Below are 23,346 nucleotides of genomic sequence, written 5' to 3'. Positions count from 1 at the left end.
AACTAGGCCCAATATATTTTTTATATAAATTTGACTTGATTATTTCAGTAAATATTGCTATGTTGCACACTCTTTTATTTATATTTTGATAAAGGGCATCTATGGGGTGATTCACATTTCCAGTCAACATATTGTCCTGACAACTTGATAACCGCATGACATTTCTTTTATCGGCTTTTGGTCCCTTTTAAAAAACAAAAAATCACCAAAGGAGTCGCATTATGCAAAACAATATTTTTAAAAATCTTAAAACGAATTTATTTTTTATAATTATACACACGTATTCAATTTAATTTGCTCTGAAAAAAAGTTGTTTTTCTTTTTAATTTAATTTACAATTTTATTTTTTGTCATAATACTAAAGTAAATTGGTTAAATATTCATGCACGGCCCGTTTTTTCCGTATTTTGTATGTCACATAATTCAGCAATTAATTGCAACAACTCGTTGCCTTTCACAATCGCTGTGTATATGATAGGCTGCAGTGCTGCCGGGAGGGGAAACCATTACAAACGTTTTCGATGCATGAAAGCGTTTCAGTGCACGTCCTATTTGTAAACCTCTTCAGTAGGGCGATTTTGCGCGCTCCCGTGGACTCGCCATAGAAAACAAAGCTGAACGTCTTCCATAACAGCTAGAGGTGCAGACTTGAGGAATATCCGAATTTAGTCTGCATACAGCGAGCTGAATATGGATTTACTGTGGGTGTAGAATCGTTGGAGACCGAGCCTTCTCGGTTGGAGTGACAGCAGGACACTAGCGAAACCACCGAAAATAACAGCTGTGTCTTTTTTTCTCGGGGTGCTTTGTCTAGTCCACCTAACGATAGCAAACCATCACTGTCGTTTTAACCGCAAGATATTCAGCTAGTTCTTACTAGCTGCTGCCGGGATGTATCACCATGTTGTCACCAAAAAGTAACCGCTAAGACGTCGAATTGTGAAGGAAACGCAAGAAAACATCTCCCGGGTCCCGACGGGTTGTCACTGGGACCTGAATCTGTGTTAGCCACAGTCGCGGAACCCACTGTTTTTGGCGATATGGCGGAGCAAGGCTACTCATCCTGGTGAGTGCGTACAGGCATTGCGCTACCGATTGGTAGCCGCTGTTGCTATTGCTAAACCAGATTGCAATAGGTCATTAAACCAACGAACCGTATTTCTGTCAGTATACAGAAACCTTTGTCTCTTCACATCGACACTTCACATGCATTTATCAACGTCTTCAGAACAAAAGGTCACTCATCCAGATATTTTTCCATCAGCTTGATTTTTTTTTTTTTTTTGCTAAACTGCTAACTTTGGCTAGCCCTAGCTAACGAGCAGCCCCAGCTGATGCCGTGCTAACATTGTCCAGCATCGGTTAAATCCAATGGTGGCTGTTGCAAGGAAATGCTAACGAGTTAGCTGCCCTGCTGATAGCTAAAGCACAATGGGGTGGTCATTTTAAAATTTTTCCTTCGCTTTTTGGAGTACGGCTGGCTTTGTTGGTAAACCCAGTTGTGCACAATAAACGCAGCGTTTCATGACAGTGTTAAAAGGCTTAGTTTGTTGTCTGTGCCAACAAATTAGCGCTAGCTGGCATTCGTCGTCGACCTGCTGCTCACACAATAACAAAGGTTCGGCTGTAGCTAAGCTAGCATCGGTGTCAAGTCACAAAAATGCAGTTTTTCCATACAGTGACAAGCGATAGGCGGTCACAGATGGCACCATCAGGTCTCGAGGTATAGAAACGATATATAACTATAGTGTCATAGTAATTTTTGTGGTCGGCGAAAGTATAGATTGCACGAAATCATTCAGAGATGATGTGATAAGTGAAATGCGTTGTCTCCGAAAACGACCTCTTTCTTATGGCCTAGTTAATCTATACTAGGTTATACTTGTCTGATCTATGAACTAAAGATTAAGTGTTTGTGTCATGTCTACTACAAGATTGTTTTGAGTCTGAGAAGGCCGAGCCAACCGGGTCTTCCCTAAGAGAGTGCATTCATTGAGTTGTACGAGTCGACTGTTTATTTCATATACTAACCTTTATTTAATGTCACACCTTCTGCCTCTGAAAATCCCAGTATTCATGCTCTTTAAAAAAAAAATCACAATTGAATATCTTTCATCAGTTTTAGATCAGTGAGCAAAAGTCTTTCCCAGTACAGCGATATCTGTAAATGCAGATAAAACAAAGTTTTTCCCAACGTTTTTGCCAGCAGGGTGCCACTGTGTGCTTTTAGCTTCATAAGTGGTCTATCAAACTGTTTGTGTGGTAAATGTGTTGTATAAAAAGTCCAAATCACTGTAAAATGTGAGGCCAAAGAAAGAAAATAGTTTGTATATTTTTTTTAATGCACAATTTTTATGACTACACCCAGTCCACAGGCTTTTACAATGAAACTTGATATTTGAAAGGGTTGTTGTCATAAATTTTGTGTGCAATGTTATTGGATCTCAGAATGCAAATTAGTGTCCAAAAAACAAGCTTCATGATCCCGTTTGACTTGTCAACGGCTGTGATATATCAGAAGATAAGCGAAGCACTGGTGGGGATTAATTAACATAGTAAGCTTAATTTATGTGACCCAGCAGCAATAAAACCCACTGCCGATCAAGATGGATTTACACCTCGATGAGATCGGATCAAAGCACAAGCAAAACTACCTCCAGATGTGGTTAAATCAGTGGATTGATTCGTAACACAGCAGATAATGTCCATTTATTCTTTTGCTTTAAATGGGACTAACATTGAAATATGTCTTCACAATATTACAGCCCCATCATTTTTCTTTTTTTAATTACATTTATAGGACTGAGATCATCTCTGACTGGGAGGGGAGGAGGGTTAACTTTATGTTTGATTATTTATTTATTTAAAAAAAAAAAGGTATGAATAGAAATATTCAGGCATGCCTTATATGCCCCAAACAGCTGTTCCGACTTTGACACACAGTCTGCAGTAATGTGGGTGGATAACACTCCATCAACCTCACAGCCCAACGTCTTCATACGGCTGATCTTTTTTTATTTCCACATTTAATTATGAAAATTCATATTCAAATATTTTTTTTTTTCAAAATTTATATTATATGATCAAATTAAGAATATTTTCCAGGTGCACTGTTATCTATACTGTTCTACAAACATAAAAAATGATTTGGGGTTATTTTATGTGCGCTCCTACACATGACCATTTTGCATGTGTTTGTTTTATATATGCTGATATTTAAGTTATAGTGATGCAGATTAAATCAAGTATGAATTCAAAAGCTAATGATGATGATTTAACATGTTATTGGGAAAACAACCTGTAACAATCCTCTTGATCGGTAAGCTATCTGGGATTGCTCTGAACATATTTATTATCATCTGTCCCCAGGCCTTGCTTTAACAGTGTTAACGTATTGTTCATTCTCAACCTTTTAACACTTGTTGAAGGTAGCTTAGTACAAAGGGAATCTGAAAAACGGATAACCTCCATCCAAGAGAGTGAAAAAGAGGAATCAGAGACATTATACTGGTTGAAATTTATTCAGAACAGCAAAGATGGTTATGAAATTTTAACTGAGAGGGGGGGAAAGGGAAGGGGGGGGAAAACCCCTTGCTTTTGGGGAAAATCTGTACATAATTTCATTATCATTTAAAACATTTCATTTGTGAGTGTAGTTTGTCTCAATTGCCGCTTAAGTTCGAGTTCATTAGATACTTGCTTTAAACTAACTCCCCAAACAAGTGCCACAAAGCTTTACCCAGATGGCTGCTCAGTGACAAGACTTTCTTCTAGAAGGATTTTGGGAAAATTCAGCCACTTCAAAATTCTCTCTGGTCTAATTTGCATACATTAGTCTATTTTTTTTTTTGAGGAAAAAAGAGGAAGAAAAGAACCACACACACCCACAGAGGCAGTTTATAGAGGGGAAAAAAGAAAACATACAGAAACACAATAGAAGCACTGATAAGAACATGCCAAGTGGACAAACCATAAAGCCATGTCGGCCAATCAGAACCACAGGCTCTGCAACGTCAAAAACTGCCAACCCTGCAAATGCCTTTTCTGAATTTCTTGACCCATGATTTCCAAAAGGCCAGTTTCAGTGACCTAAAACTGCGTGTGTGGCTAAAAGGCTAAAGTCCATGGAGAAGGAAAATCTGTTTTGTTTTTTAAACACGTAGTGTCAACAAAGCCTTGTACATTTTGTGACTTAATGATTTTGTGTTAACCATGGCTAAAGAGCTGTTGATATAAGGATTCCTGCTTAGAGATGTATTTATTGTAATATTTATGATTTAACTCAAGCTCCTCAAAAGAAATTAGTCTAAATGGGGTTTAGATACATAGTTGCTTGTGTTGATTTGCAAGCTCAGCAGAAAAACATTAGACCGTGACTATCTATTGTGCTTGAAATAGCTTAAATGTCACTGAGGAGCTTCAGAGATGAATAATGAGTAAATGTGGAATTATAGTTGAATCTCAAAGCTTGTGTGCTCGCACTAAATTTTCTTTTTGCTTTGCAGCCAACCTGAGATTTATTTTAATTACTACAGTGTGCACAGCCAACCATCAGGGCAGAATATCATAGTGTTTGTAGACATAAGCTGTTTTCAAACACAAATTTAGGACAGTTTTGGAACAATCTGGTTGAGATATTTTCTGCTTTTCTCACTTGTAGTGAACAGCAGGAAATAAATTTGCAGTGTGCTGGAAATGTTAGATTTGCTGCAGTATTAGGTGCTCTGTTCAAACATCACATGGACCCATGAAGCTGACAGGTCCGTCCCCCCCCCCCCCCCCCCCCCCAAAAAAAAAAAAAAACCCCAAAAACTCATCCGATCCAATTGCGTGGGATATTTGCATTTTGCCCTACACTTCTCCTGATGTAATCTGATAGAAGTTAAGAGCACATGCATGAAAATGGCTTCATATTTTCTACATTTTTATTGGTGTTATCTAGTAGTGATGTTTTCTCTTCATATCAGCATCATCAGGTTAATATAGTTTAATATTGCACTAGATCAATTTTAAGTCATCCTGTTACAGTAGAGTAAGTGATGCCACTTTTGTCCTCACCTCAGTACCCGTTTGTCAGAAGAGCAGCAGCTAGGCCCAGTGCAGCTACCTCGCACACTGAGCCACTGAATGCAATGTGTTCCTAGTAACTTTCAGAAGACACCAGAAAGCACTGCTGTTTTAAATCACATGCCTAAGTTTATTAATAGTGTTGACAAAGAGCAGATATTTGAAGACCGATCTCTCACCGCAATTTGTAGAGACATTTGTTAAATGTGCACTTAGTTTCTGTTGTGCGCAGCTAATTTTATATCAAGTGTATTGCTGTCCGGCGCAAACGACAGTGAGCCCCTTTCAACCTCACAACAACCAGCTGACCAATCTTTCTGAAGAGTCTTCATTTGTTGCCACTATCAACTCTTGCAATAGCAGCAATTTGCTTTAAAGTTAGATTACTAACCATTGGTAGTTGTTTTGTTCTAGTTTCTCTTCCTAGCTTTTAGTTGTGTAGCTGACAGTGCATGCAGTGTAAATGAGAAATTTTCAACCGTGACATTTTAAATCAAATTATGAAAGTCACACTTCCTGAAGTGAAAGCATAGAGCAGCAGAACTATTCAGTTGTATGGCACTCTTTTGTTGTATGGCACTCTTTCTCAAGTCAAGTTTATTTATAAAGCACATTTAAAAACAACCGAGGCTGACCAAAGTGCTGTACAACAAAATACAAATATAAAATACAATAAAAAACAAGTACATAAAACTCCTCACTGATAAAACAATAAATTAAAACAATAAGTTAAACCTTGCTAAAAGCCAATGAGAAGAGGTGAGTTTTAAGAGCAGTTTTAAAAATTCCTAGGCTTGTGGAGAATCTGATGTGAGGAGGTAAACTGTTCCACAGTCTGGGTGCAGCCACAGCAAAAGCCCTCTCTCCCCCAGTCTTTAGTCTGTACCTGGGAACATCTAAAAGCATCAGGTCTGCTGACCTCAAAGATCTCCTGGGGCGGTAAATGCTAAGAAGCTCTGCCAGGTAAGGAGGTGCAGTACCGTTAAGGACCTTAAAAACCAGCAGTAAAATTTTAAAATCAATCCTAGAAGCAACTGGGAGCCAGTGGAGAGAGCAGAGAACCGGAGTGATGTGGCCTCTCTTTTTGGAACCGGTCAGCATGCAAGCAGCAGCGTTCTGCACCAGTTGGAGGCGATGCAGACAGGAACGATCTAAACCAACATAAAGGGAGTTACAGTAGTCCAGCCGTGAAGTAATAAAAGCATGGACCACCCTTTCTAGATCGTTCCTGCACAGGTAGGACTTGACTTTGGCTAAAATCCGTAGATGATAAAAAGATCCCTTGACTACGGAGCTGATTTGTTTATCAAATTTAAAAGCACTGTCAAAAGTAACACCGAGGCTCTTAATGGAGGAAGTACATTTGGATGTTAGGGGTCCCATAAAATCAAAGGAAAGGTTGGGGTCTTTAGGAAGCCCAAACACAATGACTTCAGTTTTACTTTCATTTAGATGTAGAAAGTTAAGCGCCATCCAAGTCTTAATGTCAGACAAACAGGAGAATAACGGCTGCAGAGAGTCCTTACAGTCTAACCTCAGAGGGAGGTAGATCTGAATGTCATCAGCAAAGGTGTGGAAGGACACATTATGTTTGCGCAGCACATTGCCCAGAGGGAGCAAATACAGAATAAACAGCAGGGACACACTGATTTCTGACACACTGATGGGGCACTGCCCTATTTGTAATATACTGAAAACTTTTTTTTTTCCTAATATAACTGTTTAAGTCCTGCCACCACCAGAGAGACCCAGTAAAGATATAAAGTGTTGGAAGATTTGACATAACCCCTGCCTGCTGACCTGTTTAGGCTAGTGATGGCGTTTACACCAGTTACTGTTATCAGTTCATCTGCACAGAAAACTGGGTTAAGTAGCACAATAGCAGAGAAGATGACGTTGTTGTATTTTATGGTAGAGCTGGAGCCTCACCTCTGACACACATTCACCGAGCTGTGAGCAAAGAGACAGCCCTTGGGCTAAGACTAGGGCTGCACAATTTTGCATAAAATGAGAATCACGATTTTTTTTGCTTAGAATTGAGATCACGATTCTCTCACGATTTTCTTTTCCAGTATAAATATTTATTGCACTTATTAACTGCACATCAACTTCGTAACAGTTGAGACTGAACATAAAAACAATAAATAAACATAAAAACAACAAATGTCTCACATTTTGTCGTTGCCGCAAAATGTTGTACTGCTTGAAATTCCGTCTCCACCGTTGCTCGATGCTGCGTGTATAGAGCAGGTAGTGCAACAATAGAAAAATAGTTGCAGGACAGCACTGTGTAGCGTTGTCTAGGGTGTTGATCATTTTCCTAAATCCCTCGTTTTGCACAGTGTTGATGGGAGCCATATCTTTGGTCAGGTGATAAGCAGTGTTGGGACTAACGCGTTATTAAGTAACGCGTTACAGTAACTACGTTATTATTGTGGTAACGAGCACGGTAACTAGTTATTATGCCAAAATCAGGAACGCGTTAGTCGTTACTGGGATTTAGATAGGGTCGTTACTTCGTGTGGTGGCTATCGCGGAGCTTCCACAGATTCAGTAACATTAGCAAGTGGTGGAGGCCAGCAGGTGGATGAAGGAAAGGGGACGCAGAAGGAAAAGAGACCCGAGGCAGCCGCCGGTCCAAGTGTGAACTGAACTTCAGGTAAGAAGTTATGACCTGCAGTCTCTCTGGGTCAGATATAAACCAAGTTTAGGTGGAGTTTATTTTCGTTATTCTGACTTTTTCCGTACTGCGTGCTAGCTAGCATGACGGGAGTTTCTATACAGCTGGGTGGGTGCTATGAAGTTAATGAAGTTGAACTTTATTTTGTTCATAAGTTATTAGAGTTGCCAACCGTCCCGTCTGGTATTCAGAGAAAATATTAAACGCTTCTTATTGAGGTGAAAAGGAACAGTTTGTCCCGTAATTCAGCTACAATGGAAAAGGCACAAAGCTGGAGTTATTCTGTGTCTTTGCTGCACAGCTGCCTCTTCTTCTCTCATTCTCTCCCCCTCCCTCTCCCGTTTCTACTTCAATCATGAAAACTGATCAATGATCAGCTGATCGGCTCTCTTGTTTGTTTATCGCTCACTTTGCGCCGAAAGAGGAAACCAGTGGATGTCACGCTAAACAACAGCAGCACGTTTAAGCTTGATCAGCTGTTGTTAGAATTTATTTAATATTAATTTCTAGTATCAGCTGATGTTTGCTGGAGCCACAGCTGTAAAAAAAAGCTGCTGGTCATGATATGGTTTGGTTATCTGGTGAGAGGGAAACATGAAGATGAAACCAGGAGATGTCCTTACTGGATCATCAGAGCTGAACAGGTGATGGAGAAACAGGTTTACCTTTTAGGTGACATGAATGAGTTGAAGGGAAGTTATGAACTGTTTCTGAGAGACAAATAACACCAGGATCCTTTTTTAGGTAGCTGACAGCTGGTAACTGTGCAGGGGCGGATCTAGCAAAGTGTTGCCAGGGGGGCATGTAGGGCATTAACAGGGAAAGGGGGGCACAAAGAAATACTTTTCTTTCTTATTCCCATTTAAAATGTCTAGCTTTTAAAAAATAAATATCTGAATCTTACAACAAACGATTGATAGATTGATGCATATATACCATCAAAACAGTGTACAACACTGTCACAACAGTGTTTATTTTCATTCAAAGGCTTTATGATTTTTTCCTATAATGGTGGGACGGTCTCTAGTCAAAATGCCCGGGACGATTTTCTGTCCCAGTCCAGCCCTGTATGCAGCTCATCTGCAGTCTGGTGTTACCTACATCTTCCTATTCAGAAGGCAGAATTTCCGAGTTCTGAGTACAATCGAAAGCACCACGACTGCAGTTTTTGTGTTGGATGTAAAAGGCGCACATGACGCTGTGACGTAGGCTAGAATCATGGCAGCAGTCAATGACGGTCCAGGCGTGGGATTTCTCTCGTGGAAATATGCATTATACATTATACATTATATTTTCCTTTCTATTGGTAGGTGGCACAGTGCACTTGTGGCAAGTAAGCAAGCTAGAAGACTGGCAAAGTTATGGGAGAAACACATTAACAAGAGAATTCTGAGTAAAACCAAAGTTACTTTCCCTAGTAACTAGTTACTTTGAAAGTAACGAGTAACTTGAAGTAACTGAGTTACTTTTGAGAGAAGTAACTAGTAATGTAACTAAGTTACTATTTTAAAGTAACTTACCCAACACTGGTGATAAGTGATAGCTTCCATAATTTCTTTGTGCCTGCGGGAGTTCGACGTGTATAGGGAAGCGCTGCATAAGGTTCCTGTTATTGATGTTTGGGTGGTTGACCGGGACAAATTTTCTCCAGTCACTTTCTTGTCATCCCTGACGTGCTCTCCGTTGTTTTTTTTCCCTGCCAATTTCAGCAGCCAGCTTCTGTATCACGTGGTATAAGGCTCCGCCCTTGTCATTTGTTGAGCAGGAAGAGTGAGCGCTTGTTGCAGATTGTACCCAGATCAAAATGCGGTACAATCATCGTCTTTTTTTTAAAAAATTGTTGTCATTTGGAAATGAGATCGCACATAAGTATGAATTGAGATCGCAATTTTCTAACGATTAATCGTGCAGCCCTAGCTAAGACCGTTAATTTTCTTTCACTTAACCTGAGCTTTAATTTTTTTTTCTTAAGTTGATAGCAACAGTGCTCGTTTTTATAATCACAATCAAGACCTATATTGGTAAAAAGCTATTAAACTTATTATTTTAGTTTAAGCAGCCCAGTTGTGGGTGGGAAGAGTGGCAGCAAAAATATCCAAAGGGGGCAGTAAAACTGTATTGGCCTTTTTGTGTGTGTGTGTGTGTGTGTGTGTGTGTGTGTGTGTGTGTGTTTACGTATATGACTACTGTATATCCTCTGGTATAATGTTTCTTTCTGTCAGCAGTACTATACTGCTGACAGATGACTGCAAGAAGAGTACTACATCTCATTCCTCTGGAAACTAACGTTAAATAGTTTTGTGCCATCAGCAATTGAATTACTTGTAAATTCACATATTTTTGAGTAAAGTTGTTTAAAAAATAATACGTAGATAATAATAAGCTAAAAATTACAGATCTGATTAGATAAAGCAAAAGTACCGATGGCAACAGTGCCATCTTTGCCTCCAGTCAAATTCCTCACCTCACTATTTGCCGAACACATGACCACTACACAATGCTCAGCAACACTTTATTGCTGAGCATTGTCGAATTTTGAGAGGACAGCAAAGTTGCCAGCAAAGTTGTTAAACGGTTTCATAAATGTTAACAAAGCCAGAGATCACATTAACAGTAGCCATTTCACTATTAGCAGTTAACCAATAGCCACAGTAGCCAACATCATTAAGCTAGGAACTAGCAGCTATGGCTAATAATAAAATATTAGGAGGATAACACAGTTATTTGTGTCCAGTGTCAAGTACTCAAAGGTAATAAGTGGCATTTTTTTTCTGTTAGAGCATTAAAGAAAACAAACTAATGATATAGTGATATATATGACTGAGTATGATTATGTCTTGGGTTATTAGTTTTATTGTAAATATTCTGTATTTTTATATAAACTTGTTCTCAGAAAACATTTTAAACTAAAATCATCATTCAGTCCAGCAGGCATCATTGTGTTGAGTGTTGAGACCCAATACACCTCTTTCTGAGAAGTCAAATCCAATGAAATGCAGAGTGGCAAGGGACTGATGTTTAGCTTCTTGGTAGTGTTTGGCTGTAACTACTCCAAGTTCCCAGTATGCATGCATCTAATATGTTCTGAAGTTCACTGGTTGACTGCTCTTTGTTTTTTCAGTGTAAGCTTGACCATTGGGGCATTCAAGAATACAGATTACTGATGTTGTACTGTAGATTAGTTTATGAATTGTTTGATAAGGAACGTTTTACCAATATGGGTAAAATATATCTGAAATGGTGTTACACTGTCTGCATTTACCAACATCTTAAGTTTCCTTTTAGGTGATGCCAAGTGTGATTAGGTTTGCTGGCCTGAAAACTGTGTGCACGATTATTGCTTATTGTTTGAGCTCTTTGAAATGATAGGAGAGGAGGCATTTCAGTGATTCCACTCAGTGATTCCACTTAGTGACGGTTCAGCTTTTAAGATGTGCCAGTGTCTGTTAATTATGTCCCTGGATTTCTGATGATAGTGGTTCAATTCAGTGATGAAAGTTATTCTTTCATTTTTTTTCTGTTAAGGTTTTAAGGCTTAAGCAGTTCATATCTTGAAGATACTAAAGCATGGAATTAGGCTCTGACGATTATGGAGGGATGGCACTTTCCTTAATTAAATCATGATTTCATCTCCTTTGTCATGCTTTTGAATTCTTCCAAGTCTGAGAAATTTCTCCAAAGGCATAAAAATTGCCCCGTAGGTATGTTTTCCTTGAGATGACTTGGATGGTGTTGCAGTGAAGAAGAGTGTTATGTTCAATAGGGTTCCTTTAAATTGAAATATGTAGGCTTCCATCTTGGTGTATAGACATGGGTAGATTACAATGAAAAAGTGTCTAGAAGGAAATACTTGAATTTACATGTCAGAAACATTTTGAGTTCTCCAAGAAAGTACCATCTCTCCATAATTGACATAGCCTACACCCAAGTCATATGTCATTTCTGTGTCAGTGTGACCTAAGGGTGGAGGATGTTAAGGATGATTCAGGTAACAACTAGTTACCTGAATGCCAGCGTATCATTGGTAGTGCAGTGCTGTTTATGCATAACAGGCCTGTGCAGTCTTGCAGTCAAGTTAAACGGTGTGAGTCTCAGCAAGTTAGTTCACTTGAGGAATTTAACTAGCTAGCCACCATGCTAAAACTGAATCCATCTGTCTAATCTTTGAAACACTTTCAGTTAGTTAAAATACTTTTCTGTCAATTCAGATTGTGGATCAGGCTAAAATGTTAAAAAATAATGCTATATATCTTGACGCATGCCCAATCATCCAGGTAAGTAAATCCCAAAAGGTTGATTCTGTTCATCTGGACGTTTCGTCACTTGGGTGGGTGACGAAATGTCCAGATGAACAGAATCAACCTTTTGGGATATTGCCATATAGTTTCAAGGTTATATTAATAGGTTATATTATATTTCAAGTACCCATGCATTTCCTTTTTGTTACTGACAAATGAGAGTAAAAAGGCAATAAAGGCTCAGGGTTTTTTAGAAAAAAAAATTAATATGGGACAGGATTAGGAAGCTGAGGAAAAATGAAGACAAGATAGTGGCGCTCGTAATAATCATAAGATTTAAGTTGGGTTACTGCTCAGTTTAACAGGCAAAACTGAAGCAAACTACAGGCTCACTTACCACAGAGATACATTTGCGGTAGAGTTACGAGTGCCTGCGTGTTTTTAAAAATATCTGTATGTCTGAAGCGTAACTATATTGTATAGCAAGATGGGGCACTATGATATGCAACATGAATATTTTATTGCACATGTAATTAGTGTGTCCTTGTGTAGAGATGCCACAAGACCCAAGACTTGAGTGGAAAGCCAGTACAAATAGTTAAGGACCTGATGGTACTTCTATTTTACTGTAATTTATATAATTGCAAGAACTATGAAGTTTACTCCAAAATAATAACATAATGCTGCAGCATGTAGGTGTAAAGGGATGTACAGCAGAATCTTTGTAAAGAATTATTTGTTTAAACTAAGAAGTTTGGGTTTTGTTTTTTTTTGCTTTTTGCTGGAGCTTTTTGTTCCTAAAACATTAGACTTTACATTGCATGTCTGCTGATTGTCATATCCAATCAAATTTACAGCATATTTAAAAAATAGAACTTTTCTTTTAGTTGTGCCAATCTGACACATTTAATAGTTGACAAAAAACAAAAGGAGAGAAAAGCAGAGATCAACTTGTGTGTGGATTTATGTCAACATATGTTCTCTCTCAGAACAAACCTGTAGAACAAGCTTTCTACCTGACACTTCAGGTTTGGCATGCTAACCTAAAGTCTTATAGCCCTTTTTCACTACTACCTGCTCAACTCAACCCTACTCTGTTTCGGCCATTTTCCATTACGATCAAGTACCACCTAATGTATGTGGGGGTCATTGAAACTGACAAATGCAGACTTGACGTCACAGCTCCAGGGTCAGGGTGCCGGTGCTTTAAATGCTTGTACACTGCATGTCGTGAAAGGAAAGCTCAGTCTGGAGTCTGGATTTAAAACACTTGCTCTTGCCAACTAGCAAGAGCAGCAATGTTTAAACATCTAGTTAACTAGATGTTTAAACATTGCTGCTTTTGCTAGTCGGCACCAGAAGTACTTGTCAGGTAAACAAGTGATTCTTATTTTATTGATATCCAAAATTACCCATTGGTTGTAATATCTCGTCTTCCGTCTAAGGGCAGGCAGTGGTGCTTGCTCCCTCTTTGTGATGGAAAGTAGGCAGACAGCTGTGAGAACTAGTGCGGTTCTACAATGCTTTGAAAGATGAGTGGTTATACGTTAGATATTACAAGAGTTAACATAAACAAGACTGAAGCTGTGTGTAACCACATTCTGCACAGGCACATATGTAGATGCTGGCCAACAGGAAAGGTGGATAACTGCTGCTAGCAGTGCTAATGTAACACTTGGCAAACTGATCTAATACTGCACGTGTGTAGTGTTATACACAGCACAAAATCTTCAGCAATATTTAAAAGCACAATGTCATTAATGGAATGTTAAATGCAAATGCAATGATTGTATTTGCACTTTTCCTGCACCTTTTTTTTTTTTTTTTTAAATAATCTTAATACAAACTTTTTTAAAATATTGTTCATATGTACACTAATGTGATTATTTTAATGAATGAATACCTTAGTAAAAGTTAATAGAGTTAAAAAATTAAAGAAGAAACTTTACACCTGGAAACCTAGTTTTTAAAGAGAGAAATACAAAGTCCTGTTAAGACTTATCTACAGTACAAGTCGATGATGCTTAACCCTTTAAAACCGGTCGGAGCGGGTATGCTCGGTTTTGCGTAATTATTTTTAAATCCCTGTAGAACCAGAACCACGTAAGCTAGCACAATAATTTTTAAAAGTCATTTTTGAGTTCATAGTTTTCTGAATAGTTTCTGGGATGCTTAGAACTCAAATTGCACTGCTGGAAATAGTTTATTTTGATGCACATGGTGTTTATTTGCATTGTAATATTTATTTTCACTTCTCCAGCAGTATATAAAAATTGGTGCAGCTCAAACATAAAACTATGAAGACACTCAAAATAAATTTCCTGTTATTAGAAACTATTTTGTGCAACTTTTTTGTATTTACAATTTTGAGGGATAAACCTCTTAAAACCCAAAAAAGTATTATCAATTTTTTTGTAGTTTATTGCACTTTGTTGTAATATATGTAGTTATTATAGACTTAATGCATACATATTATTAAAATCTGGGCTATAACGGTTATATTGATGTATAGCAACTTGAAATGCTCCCAAAAATGGCACTACTGCATGCAAAAATATAAAGATAACTCTGGCGGACTTGGTTCTATAGTAGGTCTTAAAGGGTTAAATGACTTTTGCACTTTTTAAATAATCCTGTTAAATCTTAAGGAGTTTTGAGGGCTTCTTCAGTAGATCTTACAGCTGTATAGACAGAGCTAATCCTGCTGAATTTTCTATTTAAGAGCACACATTGACCTGAGTTTGGCACACTACTAAGGCACCTGTTGGATGTGTCCTGAACAGAAGCACCACTAAGATAACCTCTCAGAGCTGAAAAGCTCAATTTGTTTTAATTTGGAGAGACAGGCGCCTAATCAAGCTTAAATTTTAATGGTGGTCATCTGTGCTGATTAAATGAGTAAAATTGTTACATGTTGAGGCCAGCCTTAATAGGTATGTGCAACAGCTAGTATTATCCCTGATGTCTTAATACAAACTGATAGATTCTTGGTTAGTTGGTTATTCAACTTATTTTTTCATTAGCATACGTCATGCAGTTACAAAACTTTAAAACATGTCTTTTTGCAGGAGATTTTCTCTTTTTGTTTAAAAAAAAAAAAAAAAAAAAAGATTAATTCAAGAATGTATTTTTGATCTCATTATTATTTTTGCTTACTAGTCACTGGACTCCAAAATTGTAAACCCCTCCTAGAGGCAATCTTTGCTACGTTAAGATGAACGATGGGCTGTCGGATTGTAACACCAGAGATGAAGCCTGACCAGAACCGCCTGGATCTGACCAAGATCCATTTCAATGCTAAATTCTCAAACAAACACAAAATGGAAAGATAACTCATTACAGTACCAATGCAGAGGAAATGTGTCCTTTTATATTGGGTGTAGTCCATTAATGTCCATAATTGATCATAAAGGTGAGACACTAAATGCTACCTAATTGGAAGTCAAACACCCAGTGCCTCGCTTAATGTAATTGATGGGAAAACTTGTTCGCAAGATTAATGTTAGTCCTGGAAGACTTGCCTTTTTTCTGTTTAATTTGTGTGTGTGTGTGTGTGTGTGTGTGTGTGTGTGTGTGTGTGTGTGTGTGTGTGTGTGTGTGTGTGTGTGTGTGTGTGTGTGTGTGTATTAGACCAGACCTGAGTAAGATGTTCATTTTGCAATAGTAGACTTTTGCTACTATACCTCACAGTAGCAAAAGTCTTTATTGTGGCCTGTTGACCTGGCCTTTAGTGGTCAGGTCTGGATGCAACTAGGACTGGGCGATATGACCCAAAATTCATATCTCGATATTCTTTTGCTGGATGGCGATATATGATATATATCTTGATATTTTATTTTATTTTTTAAATTTTTTTTTAAATCCCTAAAGTAAGAACAAAAAGTGAGTTCGTAGTCAAAGCTGTGTCCCAGATCTCACACAGGCACTTTTATTAATATACAGCGTACATGAAAAAATTACTCAGAAATAAATTATCAGCATTTATTAAATAATAATTCTCCATAAATAAAATAAAACAATGTTGTTTTTGTGCATAACAAAAAGCTCACAATTGTGTTCTACTATGTGACTGACAGCCTGGAGTTTGAAATCCTCTTTGTAACCATGTCTCTTAACTGGTGCCATTTGTGGTCCTTACAAACACACAATGCGGTAATATTACGTTGAAGCACAGTAGGTATTACTCCGCGAGGCTCCTGACTACGGTAGCCGTAATGCTCCAACAATCCATCAAGTGGTGCGGCTTTGTAGCTTACAGATTGCTGAGCGCCGTGTACCATATAAAAGCGGTTTGCGGTCAGTAAGCACAACCAGAATTCATACATAATTCTGGTTGTATGAATTCATACACTGTCGATTTTTGAGAAAATGAAAGGGTTTTAGGCCGGGCAGCCCCCGTGCGTGGGGCTGCATGGTGTCAATGTGTTAGCCCGGTTGGCTCGTTAACGTGTTGACGCCGTCCAGCCGCATTGACGCATTAATGCAGTTATGGCATTAACGTCGTTTTAATGAGATTACCATTTTAGTGCTGGTAGCATTAATCTCCAAATGTTTACTTTTTACCGACCAGCTCCTCTTTGATAGCTGCCATGTCCATCTTGTCGTTGCCTGCAGGTGAAGCGATGGGAGAGGGGGAGTTGTGTTCAGTGAAGGAGAGAGGCGAGGCAGAGTAACGTTGCGTAGAGACAAAAGTGGACGAAAGACAGGCAAACTTGCAGCTCCTCAAGTATAATTCTAACTTAACACATACTATAGCGTTACGATATTGTCACATCTCATATCTCGTCTAAAAATATATCAATATATTTAAAAAGTCGATATATCGCCCAGTTCTACATGCAACTGCTTTGATTAAGAATGGTATTGGAATTGTTATTGAAAACCTAGTCTGTCAGCGAACAAGGACGTCTTATGGCACTTCGGGCTACCGTCCAGGCCTCAACAGTCCGGGATTGTATTTTGTTTTTAAATGTTCCATTCATCTATCTCACCCATGTTCTACAGGCTTCTGTGCACAGAATTCAGACGAACCAGTTCGATGCTAGAATATGAATTAGGTCTGTGGGAGATTAAACTAGCTGTCTGTCTGCTTGCTGTGTTGACAGTGGAGCAGTGACCTCATTGGTGTGTTGTAAAACAAAGTCAGCTTTCCCTTATCACTTTATGAATGCTCGAAACCAAACTGACCATGTTGTTTTAACCCGCACCTAGAGTCAAATATACCAACCCCCATTGTAATGCTGTATGATGCAGTGCTGTCCTAGTGTCCCGTTTCCACAGTGAACTGTATGTTAGTGTTCCAGACTCAGAGACCCAGTAGAAGTTTCTGTACCACTGAATAAATGAAAGCGACAACGGTCTTGCTTTTTTTCACTTTTGCAGAGTAAGAACTAGAGCAGGGGGATATGATCAAAAATATTTATCACGATATACATTTGAAAATTTGTGATTAAAGATATAACTGACGATATAATTGACACTAGACAAAATACTTTACAACTCCACAACTTTATTAGTGCAAAAAATCAATGTATCAATGTATTTTCACTTAAACAAGCAGCTGTTTTTTGTGTATTAAAGTTATATAAAAATTTATCAGTGCAAATGCAAATTCCTTGCTGACTGTTTAACCAAAAGGCATTTCCAGTGGAAATTGGCCGACATATCCTCAGCATAACCATGTATAATATCCACAAAACTTAAAAAGAGGTTATAGACACACAATACAGTAATATTATGTTGAAGCACAGTACGTATCACTCTGCGAGGCTCCTGCCTACAATAGCCGTAATGCTCTGCCAATCCATCAAGCGGTGCTAAAACATTTGACAGATTTTCGAGCGCCGTGTACCGCATAAAATCGTTTCGAGGTCAGTAAACACAACCAGAATTCATACATAAGGCACACGGGATAATAAGGGGCACTGTTGATTTTCAGAAAAATCAAAGGATTGATTTTAAAAACACCAAAAAACACGGTAATAATGACGGCCGGCTAGCATGCTCTACCAAAATAGTGCTTTGTTGTGTATCTGACGGACGAAAGCTAAACCAGTTCCACACCACTGAAGTTGCAGCATTTTTACAAACCAATTCTGGTTCATCCGTTTCATTTAACGATCCGCTTTCGCCCTTCTCGTTCTCCTTCGCCGCCATGTTTTTTCCACCATGTGCGTATGAAAACAAAGGCACTGCACATGCACGTTTTACCCATATTCTATCACTATATTTCATTTTCTTATCGTTACCCAACATTATACCAGAACACCAAAGTGCAGCTTGTGCCAATGGAAGTGATGTCACTTCTGGCGTCCGGTGCAACTCGCAAGGATGAGAACTGAGTATAAAGGGCCCATTATGCTAAATGTTCTATCAGTGTTTGGAGGAAAAATAATTATACAACTCAACTGCATGCCAGCAGAAAATAAATCTTTGTAATTGCACAGCCAAACTAAAAATGCATCCCCTTTATATCATGATATTGTGTGTGTGATAAGCTTTACATTCGGGTCAGTTCAGGCCTGCAAAATAAAGTCAGCATGGGCCAAAAACAGCAGTTCCTCTGCCACTAGAACCTTGTTCCAAAAGCAAGTCAGCTCTCATAGACTCCCATCTTAAAATGTCCATCTTTGCAGCAGGATCAATTTTACATCCCCCAGTTTTAATAGCTGACCTGTTTGAATTGTACAAAATCTAAATTCTGTTGGAGGTGTGGCAGCATAGTCTGACAGGTGGCTGCCGAGACGTGGGTGTAGCTGGTAGATATTTCCTGGGCTGGACATCAGCCAATTAATGTTGATGAACTGGATCTCGGTTCGTGTACATGGTGTTGGAGTATTTCATCTGTGTTGACACTGTGTGTATTACGGTATATGTACCAATAACCAATTCAAGGAAACTGTTACTTATAACATTCGACCTATGGAGTTGCTCTCAAACTTATCTTCTACTGGCTTTAATTAAAAAAACAAAAACAAACAAAAAAATATCCAAGGATTGTTTGATTTAATTAAAGCTGAGAGGCATTATGGTGCACACTACAGAGATAAAACATCCAAGATTGCATTTGTTCATTGTCGCTCTTGAAGTATAGCTCACGAAATTGGCTTCAAAAATGCAGATTTTCAGTTAGTTATGATTGCTATATATTATAATATAGCTTTCACATTTTGCTGGTGCTGACAACACAAACGGAAATGTAATGTGTATAATATAGGATGTTGCAAAGGAAATCATTTTTGCATCCATTCAGTGTTGTTTCATAATAACCAAAGAGGATGTAGCTGCTGGCATCAGGTGTCATAGTGTGAGAAACATTTGAAACACTACGAAGTGATACTATATTATATTACTTTTAAATGTCGTACATATAGTCCACATATAGTTTCTGACACTGTGTGTTTGTATGTTTTCTCTTTTTTAACACCTTATTTCTTTCTCTGTATATTTTTATTTCATTTACTCTTTAGTAAACATTAAATTCAACAGCACTTTTAAATACACTCTGCATTCCTCATCCATGACCAGAGTTTGACAGGAGACACACGGGTAGGATTTGGGTCAAATTTGCACCTCGTACTAAGGCAGGCAAATTACAATACCAGCCTAGTTTTTGACTGCATAATAAGGTTGCATGTCAAGGATGTGCCGCATATTGATATGGGACGAAGATCAAAATAAAAGCCTGGGTAAACATTTGTTTGAAAACAGCTGCCACTGTTTAATGTGCAAACATCCAGATTAGATGCAGAACTCTAATCATGACTGATTAACAAACTGAAATGGATAGATGGATATCTGAAGTTTTAAAACCATGCTCACCCTTTATCAAAATAAGTGCAATGCATCTGTCATTGTGCATAACTATGATTCCTGCTGCTTTCAGGCTGAGTTGTGTGGATCATATTTTTAATAGTGACTGAGCAGAGGGCTATTGCGTTGTTGTGCTCAATCTGTTCCTCGGCTATTTAATAAAACTGAAAAACATAAGTGCTATAGCACATGGGGATTCCACTCCAGAGGCATTATTTCAGCAAGATCTGCAGATGATCATAGGTGGCAATCCCAGACTATAGAACATTTTCTATACAATCTTTTATGTTACAGAGTATTCTAGGAACCAAATGCATGATTTATATTTTCTATCTGGAGTGTTGGCTTATGCATTTCAGTCCGATCGGGAATTGTTATACACACAGTGAAATTTCAGATGTTCAGATGTTGATGGATCTAATATAGGTGCAAAGCTAGTATTTAGTGCAAGCTCAGCTTTTATAAAACCTCAATGTGCCAGTCATTTGCTTTTAAACTACACCAATAAACATAACACCTAAAACCTGAACTTAACATTAGTACAGTTCTTTCTTTTCTTTTTTTTAATTCACACCCTCTTCTTTAGTATACAGTTTCCAGTGTGCCTTCAACTCTGTTCCATTGGCCTCATTGATTTTCATAATCAATAACTTGCTTTTCCTGAGTTCTCATTTTAACATGCAGCAAAATTAGCAATTCAGATTCTGCTGTCGAATTGGTTTCATTCGCTCCTTTGGTGTGTGTGCATTATGAGGTCCGGTCATCTCAGGGGAACATATGCTCATGGTTGTGCGGCTCAACAGTATTGTGCAGCTTCAGTGGGATGTAGGGTGGTCATAATTAATTTATTCAGATTCTTTTCCAGTTCTGTTCTGTTGCATGTTTGGTTATGTAGTGATAAACGGGGATTTTTTTTTTTGTTCGTTTTATTCTTATTCTTTAACAGGCCACTGTGATGGTTAACTGAACTCTGCTGACCCAGTTCCCTTTGTATGCACAATGCACAATGCTGTACCTTTGTATAGAATGGACATGCTGCCCAGTTAGTTTACACTTGCTGGTACAGTCTGCAGACTTCATTATTTTATTTCCAAGCATTAAACTTGCTCCACTCAGTTTATCATTTTTGTGGTTGCTGTTGGTGCCGTGCTACTTTGCTGGGACAAATGTGTCTCATGGTGATAAAATTGCCACAGCCAATTTTTCCATTGTCAGGTATAGAGTCTGAAAGGAGTCACACAAATTGCCATTTTCAGCTAGAGTCTGTTTTTGCTATGTTTAGAGTATGATGATTTAAAAAATAATACTCCATGGAAAGAACAGCACAGCCATAATTTATTCGGACATCACCAATGGTTTGTATGTCTCTATGGGTGAATTGATTACAGAGTAGAATCCAGCAGGAAAACCACCTTTTATTCTCAGAGAGAGGCTTATTTACACAATTCACCACAGTCTAGCAAATCTAAGGGCTGAACTTTCTTCCCCTGTAATATACCAGCTCTGAAGCTCATATTTCCTCTTCCATAATTGAACTTTGAGTAAATTTGACAGTAATCACATGCATCCTGACTCACTAAATAATCCTTGTCAACTCAACATGTTTTGTTTCATAACTTTATTTGTTTTGCTGGTGTGATAGTTTTTTGGTTTGTTTTTTTTTCCCTTCTTTTTGGTAATGCTTGTATTTTAGTGAATATTTTCTTCTCCTTTAGCTAAAAAAGGAGAGGCTAGGAAGCCTCACAAAAGCTAAAATCACTTTTAAACAATTTCTCTTTTGGTACTAGTTGTCAGATCACATCAAGTGAGAATTCAACTTGTGCAACAAGCAAAAGTATATTAAAAAAACTGAAGAGTGGGCAAATCCCAAGTTAAACTTTTCTAAACTTCAAGACAAGCAAAGCTGGCACTAATGAAAGTACGGGATAGCGTTGATTGACATAAGAGTGAGTGGTGCATTTAGAGCAGGGGTTGGCAACCGTGTGGCACGCGAAGGGTTAACTGATGGCACGACCATAGCTGGATTGGCCATAGGGCATACCGGGCATTTGTGCGATGGGCCGATTGTGATTTTTCATTTTTACGGGCCGATGGTTCTTTTTTTTGTTTGTTTGTTTGTTTGTTTTTGTAACGATATAAACAATGTAAGGTGGTGGATTGGCCAGATGATGGCCGATGTGTAAAAATAAGTTCGTTGTTTGGTGGTGGCTATGGCGGAGCTCACAGAGGCCAGTGGGTGGATGAGGGAAAGAGGAGGCAGGAGGAGGGCGAGACCTGAGGCAGCCGCCGGTCCGAGTGTCAGGTGAACTGAACTTTAGGTAGAAAGTTATGACCTGCAGTCTATCTGGGTCGGGTATAAACCAAGTTTAGGTGTAGTTTATTTTCATTGTGCTGACTTTTTACAGTCAGTTACAATAACTCGTACTGTGTACTAGCTAGCATGATGAAGTTTCTATACAGCTGGCTGGGTGCTATGATGTTACTGATAGTGAACTTTATTTTATTCATAAGGTTTGTTAGCAGAGTTGCCAACTGTCCTGTAAAAAAACAGGATCGTCCCGTATTCAGAGAAATTATTACGCGTTTCGTATTGAGCTGAAAAGGAACAGTTTGTCCCGGACTTCAGCTAGAATGGAAAAAGACACAAAGCTTGAGTTTTTCTGTCTTTACGCTATCAGCTCCATCTTCTTCTCTCATTCGCTAGTACATAACAGTAACCTATAGCACACCAGAAAAATAGATTCGGACTACCTTTTAGGCTCAAGTGCAGTGACACGACTTTAACAAGTAGAAAAGTCAGTCATTCACCATCTTTCTCTTCTTCCTGTGCACTAAAACCACCAAAGTCCTCTTCTCCAGTGTCGGATATGAACAGGCTCATGATGGCTTCGTCATCCACTCTTCTTCTCTCCTTTGTTGTCACTTTCAAAACCAAACAAATCCTCGTTGTCAGTGTCAGAGTCGAACACCCTCGGAAGGGCCGTGGCGGTGTCCTCCTCTCCATCATGCAGCAGTCCAGCCCTTCGAAATCCGTTGGTGATCGTGGATGTTTTCACACTTTTCCACGCTGTCAGAATCCACTGGTGGAGTTGAGCATAACTTGCTTTTCGCAAGTTTATCGCCTATCATTATTTACGCCTCCAGCTGAACGCGTAGCGCTACTTTGAAGTTTGTTTTTCGCGCTACTTCGTACGGCACTATGTTGCCTGGCGGATGGACATGTGACCAACATACCACTCTTGAACCCTGATCCTTCCGCCAGGCAACGTAGTGCCGTACAAAAGCGGAACAAACAAAACAAATCCTCTTACGATATGACAAAAATCATGGACAATCCATAGAAAGCCGCACCTGACTAAAAGCCGCAGGGTTCAAAGCTTGTGCAAAAAGTAGCGGCTTATAGCCTGACAATTACGGTAATATTCATTTCTAGTATCAGCTGATGTTTGCTGGAGCCACAGCTGTAAAGGCTGCTGGTCATGATATCGGTTTGCTTATCTGGTGAGAGGGAAACGTGAAGATGAAACCAGGAGATGTCCTGATGTTACT

General features: G+C 38.7%; 1 protein-coding gene across 1 annotated transcript in view; it reads left to right on the top strand.

Moving 5' to 3' along the window:
- Nucleotides 1–441: 441 nt before the first annotated feature.
- sppl3 (signal peptide peptidase 3) overlaps nucleotides 442–23,346 on the top strand; it is a 37,215-nt gene continuing 14,310 nt past the window's right edge. The window contains exon 1 of the mRNA XM_026173990.1: nucleotides 442–1,066. Coding sequence (XP_026029775.1) covers nucleotides 1,041–1,066 — 26 coding nt within the window. The 5' untranslated portion in view covers nucleotides 442–1,040. The remainder of the gene's footprint in view (nucleotides 1,067–23,346) is intronic.

The sequence above is a fragment of the Astatotilapia calliptera genome, chromosome 7, assembly GCF_900246225.1.
Source record: "Astatotilapia calliptera chromosome 7, fAstCal1.2, whole genome shotgun sequence".
NCBI classification, from domain to species: Eukaryota; Metazoa; Chordata; class Actinopteri; order Cichliformes; family Cichlidae; genus Astatotilapia; species Astatotilapia calliptera.
Note: the sequence above shows the minus strand (reverse complement) of the source record. Positions and strands in the feature narration are given on the sequence as shown.